General features: G+C 36.9%; 1 protein-coding gene across 15 annotated transcripts in view; it reads right to left on the minus strand.

Annotated features, from left to right (window-relative positions):
- BTRC (beta-transducin repeat containing E3 ubiquitin protein ligase) overlaps window positions 1–20,166 on the minus strand; it is a 175,756-nt gene that overhangs the window by 72,252 nt on the left and 83,338 nt on the right. For 8 of the 15 annotated variants that reach the window (XM_027529286.1, XM_027529282.1, XM_027529284.1 and 5 more), the window contains one exon: window positions 9,313–9,390. The exons of the other annotated variants lie outside the window; for them this stretch is intronic. In XM_027529286.1, the coding sequence (XP_027385087.1) occupies window positions 9,313–9,390 (78 nt within the window). The remainder of the gene's footprint in view (window positions 1–9,312; window positions 9,391–20,166) is intronic. 15 annotated transcript variants of the gene reach the window in all.

Consider the following 20,166-nt stretch of genomic DNA (forward strand, 5'->3'; position numbering starts at 1 on the left):
TGGAATGCGAAGTCAAGTGGGCCTAAGAAGCATCACTACAAACAAAGCTAGTGGAGGTGATGGAATTCCAGTTGAACTATTTCAAATCCTAAAAGATGATGCTGTGAAAATGCAGCACTCAATATGCCAGCAAATTTGGAAAACTCAGCAGTGTCCACAGGACTGGAAAAGGTCAGTTTTCACTCCAATCCCAAAGAAAGGCAATGCCAAAGAATGCTCAACTGCTACTGCTGCTAAGTCGCTTCAGTCGTGTGCAACTCTGTGCGACCCCATAGATGGCAGCCCACCAGACTCCTGTCCCTGGGATTCTCCAGGCAAGAATACTGGAGTGGGTTGCCATTTCCTTCTCCAATGCGTGAAAGTGAAAGCGAAGTCACTCAGTCATGTCCAACTCTTCGCGACCCCGTAGACTGTAACCTAACCAAGCTCCTCCATCCATGGGACTTCCCAGGCAAGAGTACTGGAGTGGGTTGCCATTGCCTTTTCTGAAGAATGCTCAAATTACAGCACAATAGCACTCATCTCACATGCTAGCAAAGTAATGCTCAAAATTCTCCAAGCTAGGCTTCAACAGTATGTGAACCGTGAACTTTCAGGTGTTCAAGCTGGTTTTAGAAAGGGCAGAGGAACCAGAGATCAAATTGCCAACATCTGCTGGATCATCGAAAAAGCAAGAGAATTCCAGAAAAACATCTATTTCTGTTTTATTGACTATGCCAAAGCTTTTGACTGTGTGGATCACCATAAACTGTGGAAAATTCTTAAAGAGATGGGAATATCAGACTACCTGACCTGCCTCTTGAGAAACCTATACGCAGATCAGGAAGCAAATTAGAACTGGACATGGAACAAGAGACTGGCTCCAAATCAGGAAAGGAGCATGTCAAGGCTGTATATTGTCACCCTGCTTATTTAACTTATATGCAGAGTACATCATGAGAAACACTGGGCTGGATGAAGCACAAGCTGGAATCAAGATTGCAGGGAGAAATATCAATAACCTCAGATATGCAGATGACACCACACTTATGGCAGAAAGCGAAGAACTAAAGAGCCTCTTGATGAAAGTGAAAGAGGAGAGTGAAAAAGCTGGCTTAAAGCTCAATATTCAGAAAACTAAGATCATGGCATCTGGTCCCATCACATCATGGCAAATAGATGGGGAAATGATGCAAACAGTGACAGATTTTACTCTTGGGGGGTCCAAAATCACTGCAGATGGTGACTGCAGCCATGAAATTAAAAGACGCTTACTCCTTGGAAGGAAAGTTATGACCAACCTAGATGGCATATTAAAAAGCAGAGACATTACTTTGCCAACAAAGGTCCATCTAGTTAAAGTTATGGTTTTTCCAGTAGTCATGTATGGATGTGAAAGTTGGACTATAAAGAAAGGTGAGCACTGAAGAACTGATGCTTTTGAACTGTGGTGTTGGATAAGACTCTTGAGAGTCCCTGACTGCAAGGAGATCCAACCAGACCATCCTAAAGGAAATCATTCCTGAATATTCATTGGAAGGATTGATGTTGAAGCTGAAACTCCAATATTTTGGCCACCTGATGCGAAGAACTGACTCATTGGAAAAGACCCTGATTCTGGGAAAGTTTGAAGGCGGAGGAGAAGGGGACGACAGAGGATGAGATGGTTGGATGGCATCACCCACTCAATCAATGGACATGAGTTTGAGCAAGCTCTGGGAGTTGGTGATGGACAGGGAGGCCTGGTGTGCTGCAGTCCGTGGGGTCGCAAAGAGTCAGACACAACTGAGCAACTGAAGACAGACAATGCAATTTGTTTAATGCAAAAAAACCCCCAGATACTTAAGAAAATATATTAATAGCCAATAAATACATGAAAAAGTATTTAACACATGCTCACCAAAAAAACTTAAAGGACATTCATAACAACTTCATTTTAAAAAAATGAAAATAGCTCAAGTGTCTATCAAACGAAGAAAACAAAGTGTAGTATATTTATTCAATGGAATATATTATACAGTAAAAGAGAATGAACAACTGGATAAACACAGCAGTATAGTGAATCTCATAAACATTATGCTGAGTGAGAGTGAGACCCCAACATGTATGATTCTATTACACACAATTCAAGCAAGGTGAAACTAATCTATGACAGGAAGCTGATCAATGTTTGATTCATTGTGGACAGGGAAACTGGTTGGAAAGGAGAATGAGGGAACTTTCTTGGGTAATGAAAATGTCCTATAGCTTGATTGGGGTGGTGGTTACATAGTTGAAAAGATGTCAAAAATTCAGTGACTTATGCAATTAATATATATGTAATTCACTGTATGACATCTTTATTTCAATGAAAATATAAAAGTATGCAGTTAACATTTCGGGGATAAAGCACTAGAGGTTTGAACAGTTAATAAAAATGTTATTTTATTTTTCTGAAGAAAAAAAAAAAAGTCATGGCAGGTAGAAAACGAATTTTTCTCCAAAATTTTTTTACCCTCAGAAATGAGTATAATACAACTCAGGGGAACATTAGTTAGATTCAGGAACTTGTAGGAGTTTCCAGAGTAGGGATGTGCATGCATGCTAAGTCGCTTCAGTCATGTCTTACTCTATGCGACCGTATGGATTGTAGCCTGAGAGATTCCTTTGTCCATGGGATTCTCCAGGCAAGAATACTGGAATCTTCCTACTTCAGGGAATCTTCCCGACCCAGGGATTGAACCCATGTCTCTTAAGTCTCCTTCAATGGCAGGCAGGTTCTTTACCACTAGCGCGACCTGGGAAGCCCAAGGATATATACAGGTTTTTATTTTTTAGACATTTCATCTGTAAAATGGGTATATGATCTTCTTTTTCTCCAAAGGAAGTCACCTAGATTAGTAAACTAAAACTGGTCAGAGTCCTTAGATCAGTATGAAACAAAAAGGCCAAAGAATCCAATATTTTACTTTCAGTATTTTACTATTGTAAGACTCCTTTCAGCTAAAACAAACTAGTGAGTATAACAGCCACAGGCAAGATAGGTTCTATCTCCACACAACATCTGAAAAGGTAGCTTCATTGCTAAACCAGAGGCAGAGAGCTTTGCGTTGGAGTACTTTAATACGTTTTTATATAGCATATAAAGCACATAAGCATAAACCAGTAAGATGCCTTGCTGAAAACTACCTGCTTTGTAAAAGCAGGCTGTAATTCTGAACAAGTTTTCAATTTTCACACTGCTGCTAGGGTAAAACATTTTAAAGAGTTTAATTTTTTACAATGGATTCAATGACATAGGATTATCTAACAAAGTAATGGCTAATCAATAGAAGGTTTAGTTGTCAGGTGAAACATATAACACACTAAAAGGGATTGATTGCCAGACTTCTCCTTATTTACTAGAAGGTATATATTTAAAATGACACAAACTTGTTACCAGGCTGCATTTTTTTTAACCTTGCAAAAAGCTGCTTAAGAAATCTGTTCAGCAGCCCTATAGCAAAACAAGATATACTATAATGAAAATGGCTAGTGACTGGGGGGTGGGAAGGAGTATACAGGGACCTTCAGATATATATATATAGAAATATATATATATATATAGGACAGAGAAAGCAAACTAAAAGCAACACCTAGGAAAGGTGAAACTGAACTTTAAAAATGCCACAATGATGCTATCAAATCTCATTCAATAGATGCAAAGCTGTATCTGATCTCATTCCATGTTGCTCTTATGGTAGATTTTTTTTTTAAGGACTCATGCAACTGGGTACAATAGCCCCTCCTACCTTTTTAATGGTACATCCAGATTAAGCACTGAACACAAAATAAATTGGGCCCATATGGACTTCAACCAGCATATAAACTGTTTCCTTTATAATTTATTCACAGTATCTTATGTCTCTATATGAAAATATACTTTTTATGGTCATTGCAACCCAGGAGTTCAATAATATTTTTTCTACTAAGTCAGTGATTACACAATTTATCAAAGAATGATTACACTGAAATAAAAATAAAACAAAATGCCAACCCCCTATACGGTCTTCCTTCCTCAAAGTAATTTTAAGACTGCTGATTATTAAATTGCTTCTTTTTGAAAACGGGTTTTTGTAGCAAGACACAAATTGCAAAAGCCATGTTTAAAAAACAAAAAAGTTATTAGACTCTAAAGGATTCAGCCAAAGTGGGAAGTTAAATAAACAAATCACTTCATCAGACTTGGAAAGATGACTTTTGTCTTACTTAAGAGACCTACATTAATTACCTTTAAGGTCTTTTACACGGACTATTTAAAAGAAGTACAATTTATTTATTTCAAATGAGGTGCTTCTTCTGAAGTATTAAATAATGTCTACAAATGCAAAAGCATTTTTATAAATAGGTAATTAAAACAGATGACTAAAATTAAGTCAAGCTGCAAAACATTACCCAGGATGCACTATGTTTTTGTGTTGTTTTTTTTTAATAAACATCTCAGGCAATTTTTTTCCATCCGAAGCCCAAAGCACTTCAGGAGAAAAAAAAGAAGTAGGAATTTCATAGGGGAAAAAACATACCTATATAATGAAATAATGCCAAACCCCAAACTAAAGTATTTACAAGATAGTCCCTGAAGCACAGTTTGTCATATTGCAATTACACCTTGCCTACTGCCAAGCCAAAGTGCTTACTATTTCCACTAGGGGGAGAAATATCTTAACACAAAACAACGGCAGATATGGAATGGGTTTTCTTGAGCAATTATCAGAACAAAGCTCCCTTGGCTGTGTGTACCTTCTAATTACTCAATACAATTAAAATGACTAACCTAAAACAAATAGGAAAAAAAACCTGCCAGCCTGATATGGGGGACTTCATTAAACCTTTCCCCCTCATCAATCAAATCAGAAAGAAGGGAATGCCATTACATATTATACAAACACTACAGAGCTATTAAAGGAAGTAAATTCAGTGAGTTTCTCTCTCTTTTTTTTTTATAAAGGAAGTGGCTCTCTTGAAAAAGAAATGTCGTGGTATTTACCCATCTGGATGCTGCTTGAAAACAAATTGTCCTCCTAAGAGCAGAAATACAGTATGTTTTCTCTCAGTTCACTGGCTTATGAATGACTTTTTGTTGTTGTTGTTGTTTTGTTCAAACACATGATAATGTCATTTTCTGTGTCAGTGATGTGCTTGTTCCTCCTACTCATCCAACTGTATAAAGGAGCTATGCCAATCAGACCTCCATGCTTACACTGGATTGTTTTAAGTTCTTTACCGCTGGTTTCTGTGCATCTACTCCAAGTTAATGTTTAGAACAGCATAGGAATTTAGGGGAGGGGTGGGGTGGTAGGAAAGGAAAACAGCTACTTATTCCTTCTAAAAGGCTTATGCAGTTCCTTTTATAAGGCCCAGTCATTAACAGAAAATGACAACAGAGTCATTTTTCTTCAGCTGACAATTGCGACATTTTTCCAGCAGCATGCAAGGTGTTGAAAACCTGGCAGCTGTTACCTCCTGGGATGAAGATACTTTTTTATCCTCCCTTGACAGTTTAACTCAGTGGGTCAGCACCTTTAAAGACTGCAAAGTATCCTTGAAGAGGATGGAAGCTTGAATTACTGCTCCCTCCCTAATCAATGTAAACCCTCACTGCAGGTGAAGCCTCCATCTATAGAGGTGCATGGGGGAGGAAAATGTAATGCCCTGAGCCAGATGGTTTTTATCTTGTTTTTAAAGAATAAAGGAACAAGCTAACAAGGGAGACAGCTACTTTGTTAGCTTCTTGGCCTCTCTCATGGCTTTGCATCCCCAGGGTTCCAGCTACACAAGAGAAAGAATACCGAAAAACGTAAACACTTAAAGAAATATAACTAGAGGGCTGGCATCATGCTGCTTTCAAAGAGTTGAGACGGCTCTACTCAATGCTTTATTTATCACTACCCACGTTCTCAGGATGGTAAGTGGACACATACACAAAAGGAATGGGGGATGGGGGAGGGATTAGACCGAGGTCACAATTTACTCAATTACAGAGAAAGGCAGGGTTGACAGATCCTATTAGCACCAATGTGAAGCTAAGAAGGAGTATGCATGTTGTAAGGCTATGTTTTCAAAAAGTAATGAGTACTTTCATGTATCCTCTCAGGCCTTTGCCCTTGTTTGCAGATATGAGTACTATGAACACAGTTGCTATGGTTTTCTGGGCTTCACATTCTAGGAATAAAAGTAAAAAGAAAATTGTAGCTACTCTGTACAACTTTTAAATAAAAGTTTACACTTAAAAATAACAAGAGATCAGAAGATTATTCAGAAATTTAGAAAATTAAAAGAATAATTACATCCCCCCACCCCACCCCCACCTCCCAACTCTACTGCCTTCTGATGTTGGATATAAAATGGAAAAGCAGGTATACAAAACAACTTGGTGACACAGGGAGTAATGTCTTCTGACTTTCTCTTTCAATATTTTTTCTGCTAATGTCTTTCTCAAGTCTTAGAATTATGGTTATGGTAACCTCATAATACAAGTCAGGGAGTGTTCTTTTCTACTCTGTTTTCTATTTTGGTGTTATTTATTCCTTAAATGTTTGATAGAGTTCACCAGAAAACTATGTGGGCCTTTTGATAATTCAGTTTTTTCAACAGACATAGGGCTCTTCAAATTTTGTTTCACCTTGTTTTGGTATCAGTAAGTTGTGTTTTTCAAGGAATTGGTCCATATCATCAAAGATGCCAAATTTTTGGTATAAAGCTATTTATAATATTCCCTTTTACCTTTTTAAGAACTGTAGTGATAATACTTCTTTCAGTTCCTCTAACAGTTAAATAACTCTAAATTAACAGGCGTGTTCATATCCTATCAACAATGATTAAACTATACTTTAGAATATATAAGCTCTAAAATTAGTTTAAAACAACACTAAATTTATTAGAACATAACAGTATTTTAAAATCAGTAGTTAAAGAGTGGTAAACCCCATTAGAAATAGTATGCAAAAGAATGTCAAGTTAAGGGACTAGGCCACATGATGCAAATCCTGCTTATATAGACCTGAGGTAAAAGGCAGCTCTGACATCTTTTTATCTATATAACTTGACTAAAGGTGGGGTAGGGAGAGCAAATGGCATTTCATTATTGTCCTATGCATGGAGAAAAGAGGGTGTTTAAACAGCTTCTATACTATACCCTACATTAAGAAACTCGGTGATGGGGTAATCAAGTTCAGAGTAGTCCTGGACAGCTGCCCTGTGACCCGCTTGTATTGACCCCTGTTATTCATCACTCATCCCTAAGATTGAGAGGGCAAGCTCCTAGGGAGTGACCACCACAATAGACAGACACAAGCCAACAGTAATCTGGTTCCAGCAAAAAACCAGATGGCACTGCAATAAATTTACAAATCTGCATTCATGGGGCTGTTAAAACACCCAGAAGCTAAAAGACTCTGAGGGCCCCAGGAGGATCTCTTACTTCCCCATTTCTAAAGGCCATTTCTCTTTCCAAGAACAGAGTTCATGCTCTTCACAAAGAGAATAGAGATAAAACCCTTTACAAAGAAAGAAGGGGGGAAAGCCTCATGACCTAATTAATCTCCAGAGCTTGGATCTCAACACTGAATGACATATATTAGAAAAATAATTTTGGAGTACTAGGAGGATAAAAACAAACCTAAAAAACGGTTGTTAAATTAAAGCAGATGGGGTAAAGAGAACCTGCTAAAAAAGCAATGAAAAAAAAATTAATTTTTTTTCAAACACTGCACAAAACAGATCTTGCAAGTAGAAAATGATTCAATAATGTATGCATTTATTTTTTAAATGAATCAGATTAGTCCCATGTGTGACCTGCTGGTCCATCTGTATGTGCTGGACTTAATAGGCACGATTCTCTCTCTTGCTTCAGTTTGAAGTATGAGAGAGATAAATTTAGTTTAATTTTCAACAGATCAGCCTATCCATTTTCCAAATGGACCATCTGGATCAGCCTATTAAAATTAATTTATAACTTTGCAGAGTGAAAATTCGTTTGTTAGCTTAAATAAAGTTGCCAAAACTTTTTGTCATGTCATTGTTTTCTGACAGTTGTTTCTGTATAGTGGGCAGAGTGTTTCCACTTCCAAATTTATCTTATTCAGTTTCATCCTATATATTTAGATTTACAGATCAGGTGTTTATCTCCAAGAGTTAACGCTCTAACTAAACAATATCAATGCTTGATGATCATCTGGCTATTTACCAAGGCTTCCTGAACTGATTCAATTCTACTTACAATTATTTTTATAAAAAAATTTTGCATCCAAAATTGTTTTAACATAAATAAAAGAACGATGTGTCACGATTTCAAATACTTTTCCCCTAAATTTACATTGTCTACAGATTAGAGGTAGAGGGCTGAAGTAAAAATGCTTTGGCAACACTGAGATCTTTCAAATCACTGACTTGCTAATTAAACAAGTCATCAAATCTTTCTCGGCCTCCATTTTCTTCATCTATAAACTGGAAATCATATCTAGCAACTTTACACGGTTCTTGTGAGGGTTAAGTAAAATTAAGTATCAGGTTCACAGTGGGCACGCAACAAATATTCAATCTCTTCTTTTTCTTAGAATAATGCCATAGATGCAAGTAAATTAAAACTATTTTTACTACTGCTGGTGCTCATCTACTCCAATTTTATATTTAAAATAAATATTTGTGCATACCTATTCTTTGGCAACACTATAAGAACTTGTTTTTGCTGCCAGTGGGAGATGGAAGATGTTAGAGGTTGCTACAGGCAGTGAGAAGAACCTATTTTTTGACCAAATGTTTTTTAACATTTTAGTTTTTAAAAACAGAGCACCACAGAATTGAACTTTCAAAGAATGTATTACCTTTGAGGAGTCGGGGCACTGTGGTGAGTAAAAATTATTTTAAAGTTGTCATTAATATTGTCCTTTACTTCCAGAAAAAGCAAACAAATTTGCTCAGACTTTAGGAGCTAACTTAATTACAGGTAGATCCCTTTTGGTTTTTATTATTTTTTAGCGTATGAAGAATCTTAATAAAAAAGTAAGGTTTAAACTATCTACTATCTGCATTTAAGATACATTTCAAGTTATTTTTCCCTGAATAAGAAAACTTTCCTTTGATTTTGTTTTCACTACGTGTAAACAAATGACTGCCCTGTACTTGTACAACTAGGATATTTTTTAAATGACTGGGAAAACAATGTTAACTGATTGAAATTGATGGCTTGAGAGCCAGACCAACTTCAGAGTATTCTTAATTTAAGCTCCAGTACTTAACAAATGGCAAATTGAGGGTTTCCTGTCTTTTGTTTTGTTGTTGGTAGCTTTTTATTTTAAGTAAGACTGAATTTCATACCTGTCTAAGTGAATTCTTCTCTGGTATTATCTTCCTAGGGGGTTCGCCATTATTACAGTCTTCTCTCTCTGAGGAATTCTGTGAAAGAAAGTAAGCTTTAATTCAGTTCTCATTATCTTCAATCTTATTCTGTGGGAGTAAACTGAATTACATTTCTAATTCTGTAAGCTAGAATACCGTGTATATTTATGTATTTGTTCATATGAAGATTTATATACATATAGACATACACTTATGTAAAGGAAAACATATGCCCATGTATATAAATAAATGTATGTAGGGACCTAGGTGGGAAAGTATTTCATCTATATTTAAGCACTGCCCAGCAGATCATATTCATTATAAGTCTAGTTTATCATTCTTTAGAAATGCAGGTTGGCACTGGACACAAAAAAGCTCCAGAGGGTAAAGCATCTGCCTGCAATCCCGGAGACCTGGGTTTTATCCCTGGGTCAGGAAGACTCCCTGGAAAAGGAAATGGCAACCCACTCTAGTACTCTTGTCTGGAAAATTCCATGGACGGAGAAGCCTGGTAGGCTACAGTCCATGGGGCTGCAAAGAGTCGGACACGACTGGGTGACTTCACTCATACTTAGCTGGTAACAACTTAAGCCAGGATTACTGCCTCCTCTTAATTAGTTTTAAACCATAGTAAAGTTTGATTGATCCAAGTTCTCAAAGTCAGATCCTAGAAAAAATTTAGTTATTTCTCTTCCTCTCTTCTCAGATTTGATTTTATTAAAAATAGTGCTTAGTTAGCTCAAAGCAATAAAATTTAATCAGGGTTTAACAGTTAAAATCCACTCTTGCCACTATAAACTCAAATAGCAGTTAGAAGACCCTAAAATGTCAATGAGATGTTTAATACTTAAAAAGAGGGAAATAGATGCACGATACTGATACTGGATGCTTGGGGCTGGTGCACTGGGACGACCTAGAGGGAGGGTATGGGGAGAGAGGAGGGAGGAGGGTTCAGGATGGGGAACACAGGTATACGTGTGGCAGATTCATTTCGATATTTGGCAAAACTAATACAATATTGTAAAGTTTAAAAATAAAATAAAATTTAAAAAAATTTTTTTATTTAGTTCAAAGTATTTAAAAAAAAAAGAGGGAAATACTAATTCAGTTAGAAGCAAGTTCAGAGTTCTAAATATCAACAGAGTAAAAAGGCAACCCATAAAATGGGGGGAAGATTGCAAATTATTTATCTGATAAGGAATTAACATCCAGAATATAGACAGATGTTGTAAAAACTCAACAACAAAAAACAGAACCACCTGATTCAAAAGTGGATGAAGGACTTGAATAGACATTTACCCAAGAATATATACAAATGGTCAACAAGCACATGAAAGGATGTTCAGTATCACTACTCATTTCATAAATGAACAGCAAAACTACAAGGTACCATACATTCATTAGGTAGGCTACTATCAAAAACAAACAAGCAAAAAAACAGGTATTGATGAGGCTGTTGAAAAACTGGAACTTTTGTGCATCTCTGGGGGGAATGTAAAATGGTATATCTGCTATGGGAAACATTATGGTTTCTCAAAGAATTAAAAAAGGAATTACTACATGATCCAACAATTCCATCTCTGAGTACATACTCAAAAGAACTGAAAGGGGAGTTTTAAAGAGATATTTGTACATCTGTGTTTGTGGCAGCATTATCCACAACAGCTAAAACATGGAAGCAATGCAAGTGTATGCTGATGGATGAATGGTTAAGTAAAATGCAGTATATACTTACAATGGAATAATATTCAGCCTTAAAAAGGAAGGAAATTCTGACACATATCACAAAATTGTTGAATCTTTAAGATATTATACTAAGTGAAATAAGCTAGTCATAAAAAGATAAATACAGTATGATTCCACTGACATAACACACTTAAGAGTATTCAAAATCATACATACAGAAGATAGAATGTTGGTTACCAGGGCTATGAGAAGGAAGGAATGAGGAATTATTGTTCAATGGGTAGAGTTTCAGTTTAACCAGATGAAAAGAGTTATGGAGATGAATGGGGGTGATGGTTGCACAACATTATGAATGTATTTAATATCACTGAACTCTATACTTTTAAAATGGTTAAGATGATAAATTTTATGTGTATTTTACCACATTAAAAAACAACTGAAAAAAATCTGGTAATCAACACATGTAAATCACTATCTGCAAGGCAAAATACAGAAAACTGAAATACACACTATTTGGGCTCTATTTTCCACAATTACATGTATGAGTGTGTGCTAAGTCACTTCAGTCATGTCTGACTGTTTGTGACCCTGTGGACATAGCCCGCCTGGCTCCTCTGTCCATGGGATTCTCCAGACAAGAATACTGGAGTGGGTTGCCATGCTCTCATCCAGTTACGTGTGTAATGTTAGTATTTTAGAAAGTGCAGCTGATTTACTCATTATATTACATATATTCATCATATTCTAACTGAGGAGTTACTTTCAGATCCAAAAATTATATCCAACATGAGTTTATCTGAAAAATTTCATACAAGTATGAAATTGAATACAGGATCATAATGGTGTTTTAAACTTAGATAGTATACATTTTTTGCATTTTGTATCAAGAAGCCCTCTATGGCTAACATCTGTGTGCCTTCTGTGTCACACCTTGATAGGCCAGCACACTAAGGTGTTCCTTCTGGCCAGAAATCTCTCATGAGGTTTAACTTGATATTTTACATTTGTAATGATCACTTTACATTAAAGGTCCCTAAAATCAATACAAAGAAAAAGAAAAAAAAATGTTATGTTACAAGCTAGGGATAGAGGCTCAATAACTTCAGAATTCTAACTGCTTTTACTCTCCTATACAAATGAACTGTATTCAATTAAGCCAGTATTCAATTTTAAACTTATAATCTGTTAAGTAATTACTTCCCAGTCCATGAAGTTACACACCCTCCTTTAAATAAAATACCATTTCAGATCACCTAAACCTGTTTAATTCAACGTAAGGTCCTATATTTAAAATTGTTTTTTTTTAAATTTCATCATAATAAAGTTGGAAGCTTAATTACTTTCTGGTGAAAGTCTGTTATACTGAAGACATTATAAATCACATTTTTACTCTACAGGTGCTTTGGATGAAACAAAATTGATGGCAAACTCTCTACACTAAATTACATAGCAAAAAAACCTGTGATCTTAACCTAATACGATGAGTCAGTTCAGTTCAGTTGCTCAGTTGTGTCCGACTCTCTGAGACCCCACAGACTGCAGGACGCCAGGCTTCCCTGTCCATCAGTGAAGCCATCCAACCATCTCATCCTTTGTCGTCCCCTTTTCCTCCTGCCTTCAATCTTTCCCAGCATCCGGGTTTTTTCCAAGGAGTCAGTTCTTCAATCAGGTGGCCAAAGTGTTGGAGCTTCAGCTTCAGCATCAGTCCTTCCAATGGATATTCAGGACTGATTTCCTTTAGGATTGACTGGTTGGATCTCCTTGCAGGCCAAGGGACTCCCAAGAGTATTGTCCAACACCACAGTTCAAAAGCATCAATTCTTCAGTGCTCAGTGGCTATCTAGCCCAAATCAGCAATTTTCTTCCTCCTGACCCTCTATTTTTTTCTGATTTAGATGGGAAACTATTGAGTGAGCATTATAAGAATGTCTAAGGTATTAAAAGATAAAGGGAGCTAAAGGATGATTACTACCTTAGAGCAGAACACAGAGCTGAAGAGGAGCTCCTTTCCCTTCTCCATTCAATCAGGGCAAAGGATATACATATTATTTATTTTGTTGTCTAAAAAAAAAGGTAACTTTAACATTAACAAGCAAGAAAAGGAGAAAAACACTGTTACAGCTAGTTCTTTTTTAGATAGTTCAATAACCCAACATTTTTTGCTCTTTTTCCCGACTTCTTTTAATCATTTTTTACTTTTACTGGACCATCCACCATGAGAAAACAAATCAATTGAATTCAATCAATTCAAAAAATTCAATTATGTTGTTGCTTAAAACAGAGGTAGTGACATTAAACAGTCATGTTATCAGGAGCAAGGAGTAAGGTACCCTCCTCAAAGTGAAGAGGAGAGCCAGAAAGCCAGTGAATAAGAAATTAATAGCTCTACAGTCTTGAGGATGGCCGGGAATGATTAAACAGCCAACATACCTGATAGTCACTTTGGTGGTTCTCAAAGACTGTGCTCTCCAACACCACCCAGTTCAGTAGCACAGTTATTCCTTGTATCTTTAACTATGATGCATTCCAATAAGCAATATTCACAACTGCCCTTGGTCATATCAAGCTAAATTATGTCCAATTCTAAATTATGTCCAAGTGTAAATTATGTCCAATCAAGCTAAATTAAGTTCTACTTATGGGTAACTAAAAGATGTGGGTAAGACTCATGATACAAATTCAGTTCAGTTCAGTTCAGTCGCTCAGTCGTGTCCGACTCTGTGACCCCATGAATCGCAGCACGCCAGGCCTCCCTGTCCATCACCAACTCCCGGAGTTTACCCAAACTCGATGATGCCATCCAGCCATCTCATCCTCTGTCGTCCCCTTCTCCTCCTGCCCCCAATCCCTCCCAGCATCAGGGTTTTTTCCAATGAGTCAACTCTATGCATGAGGTGGCCAAAGTATTGGAGTTTCAGCTTCAGCATCAGCCGTTTCAATGAACACCCAGGACTGATCTCCTTTAGGATAGACTGGTTGAATCTCCTTGCAGTCCAAGGGACTCTCAAGAGTCTTCTCCAACACCACAGTTCAAAAGCATAATTCTTCAGTGTTCAGCTTTCTTCACAGTCCAACTCTCACCTTGCCCAAAACATATAACCTCAATCTGCTCATGAGAAACAACAGACTAGCCGGAATTGAGGGAAATCTTAGAAAATTTCTAGTCTGTACCTAACAAAAAAGCGTCAAGGTCATAAAATACAAAGAGAGACTAAGGAACTGTTACAGGTTAAAGAAAACTAAACAAACAAAACTGAATGCAGCCTGTGATCTGAAGTTATTTGGTGGGGGGAGGAGCTGAAACAAAATTGATGGTAAACTCCTCTGCACTGAATTATATAGTGAAAAATAAGTGATCTGAGCCTAACGGGGTAAGGACTATCGAGCCCATATCCACAATTTTCTTCTCCACCCTTTACTTCATCTGTTCTTGATAGGCAATTATTGAGTGGGCATTATGATATAAGGTTTGTATAAAGAACAATATCAGAATTATTGGAAAAATTTGAAACAAGTCTATAGATGAACTAATAACATCATATCAATGTTAATTTCCTGACTGTTTCTCTACTTTTAAAATTAACATGTGGAAAAACAAATTTTTTGGGGGGTATAGTTCTATTGAGTTTTGAGAAAACCATAAAGTTATATAACCACTACCACAATCAAGATGTAAAGCAGTTACATTACCTTCCAAAATTCCCCTTGATAGAGTAAACTCCTTTCCCTAGGGATCACTGATTTATTTTTTTGTCTCAATAATTCTGTCTTTTCTAAGGCGTCATACAATGAATCATATAGTATGTAACTGTTTGAGTCTGTCTTCTCATCTAACATAAAAAATACATTCATTTGTGAGATTCATTTGTGTTCTTTCGTATTTCAGCAGTTCTTTCCTTTTTATTGGCAAGTAGTAGCACTGTATGGATGTACCAAAGTCTATTTATACACTCAACTTCCTGACTTCGACAGTCTGTACTGGGGTTTGTTTTTTTTTTTAAACTGAAGTATAGTTGATTTACAGTGTTTCAGGTATACAGCAAAGTGATTCAGCTATACATTTATATTTACTCTTTTTCAGATTCTTTTCCATTACAAGTTATTATATTAACTATAGTTCCTTGTGCTATATAGTAGGTCCTTATGTTTATCTATTTTATATACGGTAGTAGTGTTAATCCCCAATTCCAAATTTACCCCTCCCCCTTTCCCCCTTGGTAACCCTAGGTTAGGTTTGTTTTCTATGTCTGTGAGTTTATTTTTGTCTTGTAAATAAGTTCATTTGTGTCATTTGTACTATGGTTATTTAAAAGAATGTCCTTGGTCTTAGAAACATACAATGAAAATATTTAGGGGTAAAAGGACATGTGTCTGCAACTAACTTTAAAAGAGCTCAGAAAAAGTAATAAATAAATTGATGTTAATATATAAATGTGCATGCTAAGTTGTTTCAGTCGTGTTTGACTCTTTGGAACGCTATGGACTGTAGCCTGCCAAGTTCCTCTGTCCATGGGATTTAGCAGGCAAGAATACTGGAGTGAGCTGCCATGCCGTCGTCCAGGGGATCTTCCCAACTCAGGGGTTGAACCTGCACCTCCTGCATTGCAGGCAAATTCTTTGCCACTGAGCCATCGGGAAGCCCGTTAATATATATGTGTATGCCTGCAATGGACTGCAAGGAGATCCAACCAGTCCATCCTAAAGGAGATCAGTCCTGGGTGTTCATTGGAAGGACTGATGCTGAAGCTGAAACTCCAATACTTTGGCCACCTGATGCAGAGAGCTGACTCATTTGAAAAGATCCTGATGCTTGGAAAGACTGAAGGCAGGAGGAGAAGGGGATGACAGAAGAGGAGATGGATGGCATCACCAACACAATGGACATGGGTTTGGGTGGACTCCGGGAGTTGGTGATGGACAGGGAGGCCTGGCTTGCTGAGGTTCATGGAGTCACAAAGAGTCAGACATGACTGAGCGACTGAACTGAACTGATTGCCTGAAATGTGGGAGACCTGGGTTCAATCCCTAGGTTGGGAAGATCCACTGGAGAAGGGGTTACCCACTCCAGTATGCCTGGAAAATTTCATGGACTGTATAGACCATGGGGTCGCAAAGAGTCAGACACGACTGAGTGACTTTCACTTTACTTCACTTTATGTATTAATAGAGATCAAGCAAATGTGTTGACACATGGAGAATCTATGTAGAGTATAAGGGGATTTTATTTATTTATTTTTACTATTCTTTTAACTTTCTGTACATCTGAAATTATGTCAAAATAAAAATTAACCAAACAGATGAAATCCAGAAGAAAATATGTTAATAAATGGAAAAACAGAAGTCAGATAAATGAAAAATAAACTGAGGGAAAAAATTCCTTCAATAAAAATAAAAGTTGTATTTTACCACTTAAGCTTGAGCCAACTAGAAAAACCTGACTGCTCAAAACAACTCATTCACAACACTCAGATGGAACATTTCGTTATAGTAAATTATTTGCAGAATGTATGTGTAGTCCTGGAGTAACAATAGTGTATAAATATTAGCATTAAAATATTTCTACTACATAACTTGTTACCTTTTATATTAACTTGAATATTTATGCCTTAACCCAGCATTCACTAATTTAGAATTTTTAAGGGCAGAATAAAAGCCTCACTGACAACTTTGAATTTAACTTCAAACTGGAAGCATTAGAGTTATAACAGCTGCAGACATGCAGACTTAGTAACAGAAAGGGTAGGTAAAACAGACTTGGTAGGTAAAAGTCAAATGAAATACTACTAAAGCTCATGTGTTAGATCTCAGGGATGTTATGTATTTTGGATAAAATGTTTCCAGAAGTAACCCGGAGGTGAATAAAAAAGAAAAAAGGAATCACATAAAAAAAAAACTGTCTCAAAATCAACATATCCAAATTTAAAGCACTCTTTACCATCCTCACCCATTTAGGCTAGCTCTTTCCTTCTCAACTTTCTATCCCAGACTTAAATCCTCAGAGTCAATTTTACTCATCCCTCCCATCCCCACCTTTTCTTTTTTTTTCTTTAAATAGATTGAAGCCAATTTTAGGTCTTCAATTTTTCCTTTGAGTCATGTATTTTAATAGATCTAACCTTAGTTTTGCATTTTACTCTAATCTAGACCACCAATACCTCTTATCAGTGTTACTACTGTTGAGATCGTCTTCTGGCCTCCTTGCCTAAATCTGTATCTGCTCCATTTCATATACTACTGTCGGAATCATTGTTCTAAAAAGACTACTCCTCTGCTAAAAACCTTTTATGACTCTCTGTCATCTACAGGATAAATCCAAACTTCTTAGTACAGATAGCATCCACAATTAGGCCAATTTCCATTAAAGTCTCCTGCACCATTTACATGTTATTTAGCATTCTTCAAAATAAGAAAAGCACTCAAATTAGCACTTTACTTCTATTTGGAAACACTGTTTTATTTCTCTGTTTTATCTCCATATGAACAAGCTTCCACCCCAGCCTTGCAGTGTAGGTTTCTTCGGGGCAGGGCCAGTTGCTTTTCCCCCTTCACTTTCCAGTAGTTGTTGTTCAGCTGCTAAGTCATATCTGACTCTTAGTGACTCCGTGGACTGTGAAGCATGTCAGGCTCCCCTGTCCTTCATTATCTCCCGGAATTTGCTCAGATTCATGTCTGTTGAGTCAGTGATGCTAGTCTAACCATCTCATCCTCTGCCACCCTCTTCTCCTTTGCCTTCAATCTTTCCCACAAAGCTTGAGAGCATAATATGAGTTTTTAAATGTTTATTAGATTGAGTACTATTGCCAGATTAATCTTTCTTAATCACCACTAATTTTTTCTTCAAAAATGTATAGTGGCTCTTTGTTTCCATGAAATCAAATATAAAGTTCTAGGCCTGGTTTTCAAGATCTTCCAGAATTTCCTGCTACATTATATCAAGTTATTTCCCTCAACGTACTTTTTTTTTTCTGCCCTAGTTAAGCAAGTCTCTTCATAGTCTCATAAACATGATTTGGTCTTGAAATTTCCAAGCTAGAAGGATCTTTATTAACACTAGTCTAGAATTATAAACACAATTACTTAATCAATTCAAGTCCTACCCATTCTTAAAATGAGTTTCAACTTCTTCTCCTCTAAGAAAGTATACAACTATTCCATCTTATCTTACTGGAAATTTCTTAACATTTTTATTTGGTCCACACAGTTTGGCACTTAAATAGATGAATGTTTGTATCTACTCTCAAGTACCCAATAAGACTGAAAGCTTACTGGACAGTCTTTGTGGTTCCCTCTACCTCGCAACACATTACATAATATACAGATAATAAGGTCTTAATAAATAACTGAAACCCTATACCCACACCATCCAGATAGCTTTAAAAATGGTTTCCACAGCAGAGAAACTTCAAAGTGAAAGCCAACTACAGTCTTATCATTCTATCAATTTAATGCCAGTATAATTTACAGGAGGAAACTGTAAGCCCCTGCTCTAAATAAAGTTTTATTGAAACTTGCTGCTGCTGCTGCTAAGTCGCTTTAGTCGTGTCTGACTCTGTGCGACCCCACAGACGGCAGCCCACCAGGGTCCCCCGTCCCTGGGATTCTCCAGGCAAGAACACTGGAGTGGGTTGCTGTTTCCTTCTCCAATGCATGAAAGTGAAAAGTCAAAGTGAAGTCGTTCAGTCGTGTCTGACTCTTAGCGACCCCATGGACTGCAGCTTACCAGGCTCCTCCATCCATGGGATTTTCCAGGCAAGAGTTCTGGGATGGGGTGCCACTGCCTTCTCTGTTATTGAAACTAAGCCATCCTCATTTATTACCATTTATCTGTGGCTGCTTTTACACTGCAATGGCAGAGGTGGGTGGTCAGGACAGAGATCCTATGGACTACAAAACCTCAAATGTTTATTATCTGGTCCTTTACAAATAAAGTTTGCCAACCCTTCATTAAGAAGGAAAAGTTCTTTGGTTGGTAAAGTATTCCTAGCTTTTCAGAGGTTTATGGATGGAGCAATATTCTCCACTACCTAGTAAGTGGCTTATTTACTGTTTTCAGTTATCTATTCGAACACACAACTCCTGATGACATGGATAATTAAGAGTTGATTATATAATCAAATAAAAAACTAAACTAATTTACACAGTGATGAAAAGTCAAGCCACTCATAATGACTCATAATAATCTTTGAGTAAGCATCTTGCTCAAGGTTGGATGGTGCAACAGCCTAAGCCTGTTTGAAAAGACATCTGCTATAAATAAAATAACCAGCTCTAAAACTAGAAGTAATGTTTTCCACCTATGCCACAACTCTTCACTGGGAGAATTAAATGGTCTCTGCAGCCAGGAAAAATTGATCATTTTAGCAAAGCAGGCAAATTGTGGTGAATTAAAACTCTGATTTTGAATCAGTTGTTTATCATTATATAAAATGACAACCCATGTAAAGAGAAAAATCTTGAGGCCAATTTCTATAGCTAGTTGCAAACATCATATTATGCATGGGCTTGATCTGTAAATCAGTAATTGGATTCATATTTTTCTCATTACCTTATTATATGATTTGGAGCTAATTATAACCTCCAAAAATATATACGACCTGCAATTTTCAAAAATAGGAACAATTATTATTCTGCAAGTTTAAAAGGTGAGTTAGTTACATGGATAAAAATCTTTCAAACTATTCAATGAAAGGTGACAAAAAAGGTGTGTCTGGGGGTGGGGGGAGTAGTGTGTATACTGTGTGTTTAAACAAATTTTAATTAATTCTTCTAGGATACAATGGAGAAAACTTAGGTCAAGTTCAGAAGTTGAAGAATACTATTCTAGGATCAGTTTTAGGGAGGGCCTCAAGTGTCCTCATAAGATAATATTCTCTGGCATGTTCTCACGCACATTGCTTCTCCAGCATGTTTATCATTTGACATATTCTATTAAACCACAGCCACCTCAAAGCCTCCCTATATTGCTCAACTTCAACAAGATCCACCAGTTAAAGTTTCCCAGAAGTGATATTTTCTAGTAATACACCAATCCAAGCACAGTATTAGGAACTGGATGGAATGGAAAGCACTCTCGGGGGCAACCAAACACAGAACTTCCATTAGTACCACCTTACTCCCTGTGACAAAAGTCCAAAAGACACCAAGTAG

The sequence above is a fragment of the Bos indicus x Bos taurus genome, chromosome 26 (genome assembly GCF_003369695.1).
Source record: "Bos indicus x Bos taurus breed Angus x Brahman F1 hybrid chromosome 26, Bos_hybrid_MaternalHap_v2.0, whole genome shotgun sequence".
Classification (NCBI taxonomy): Eukaryota; Metazoa; Chordata; class Mammalia; order Artiodactyla; family Bovidae; genus Bos; species Bos indicus x Bos taurus.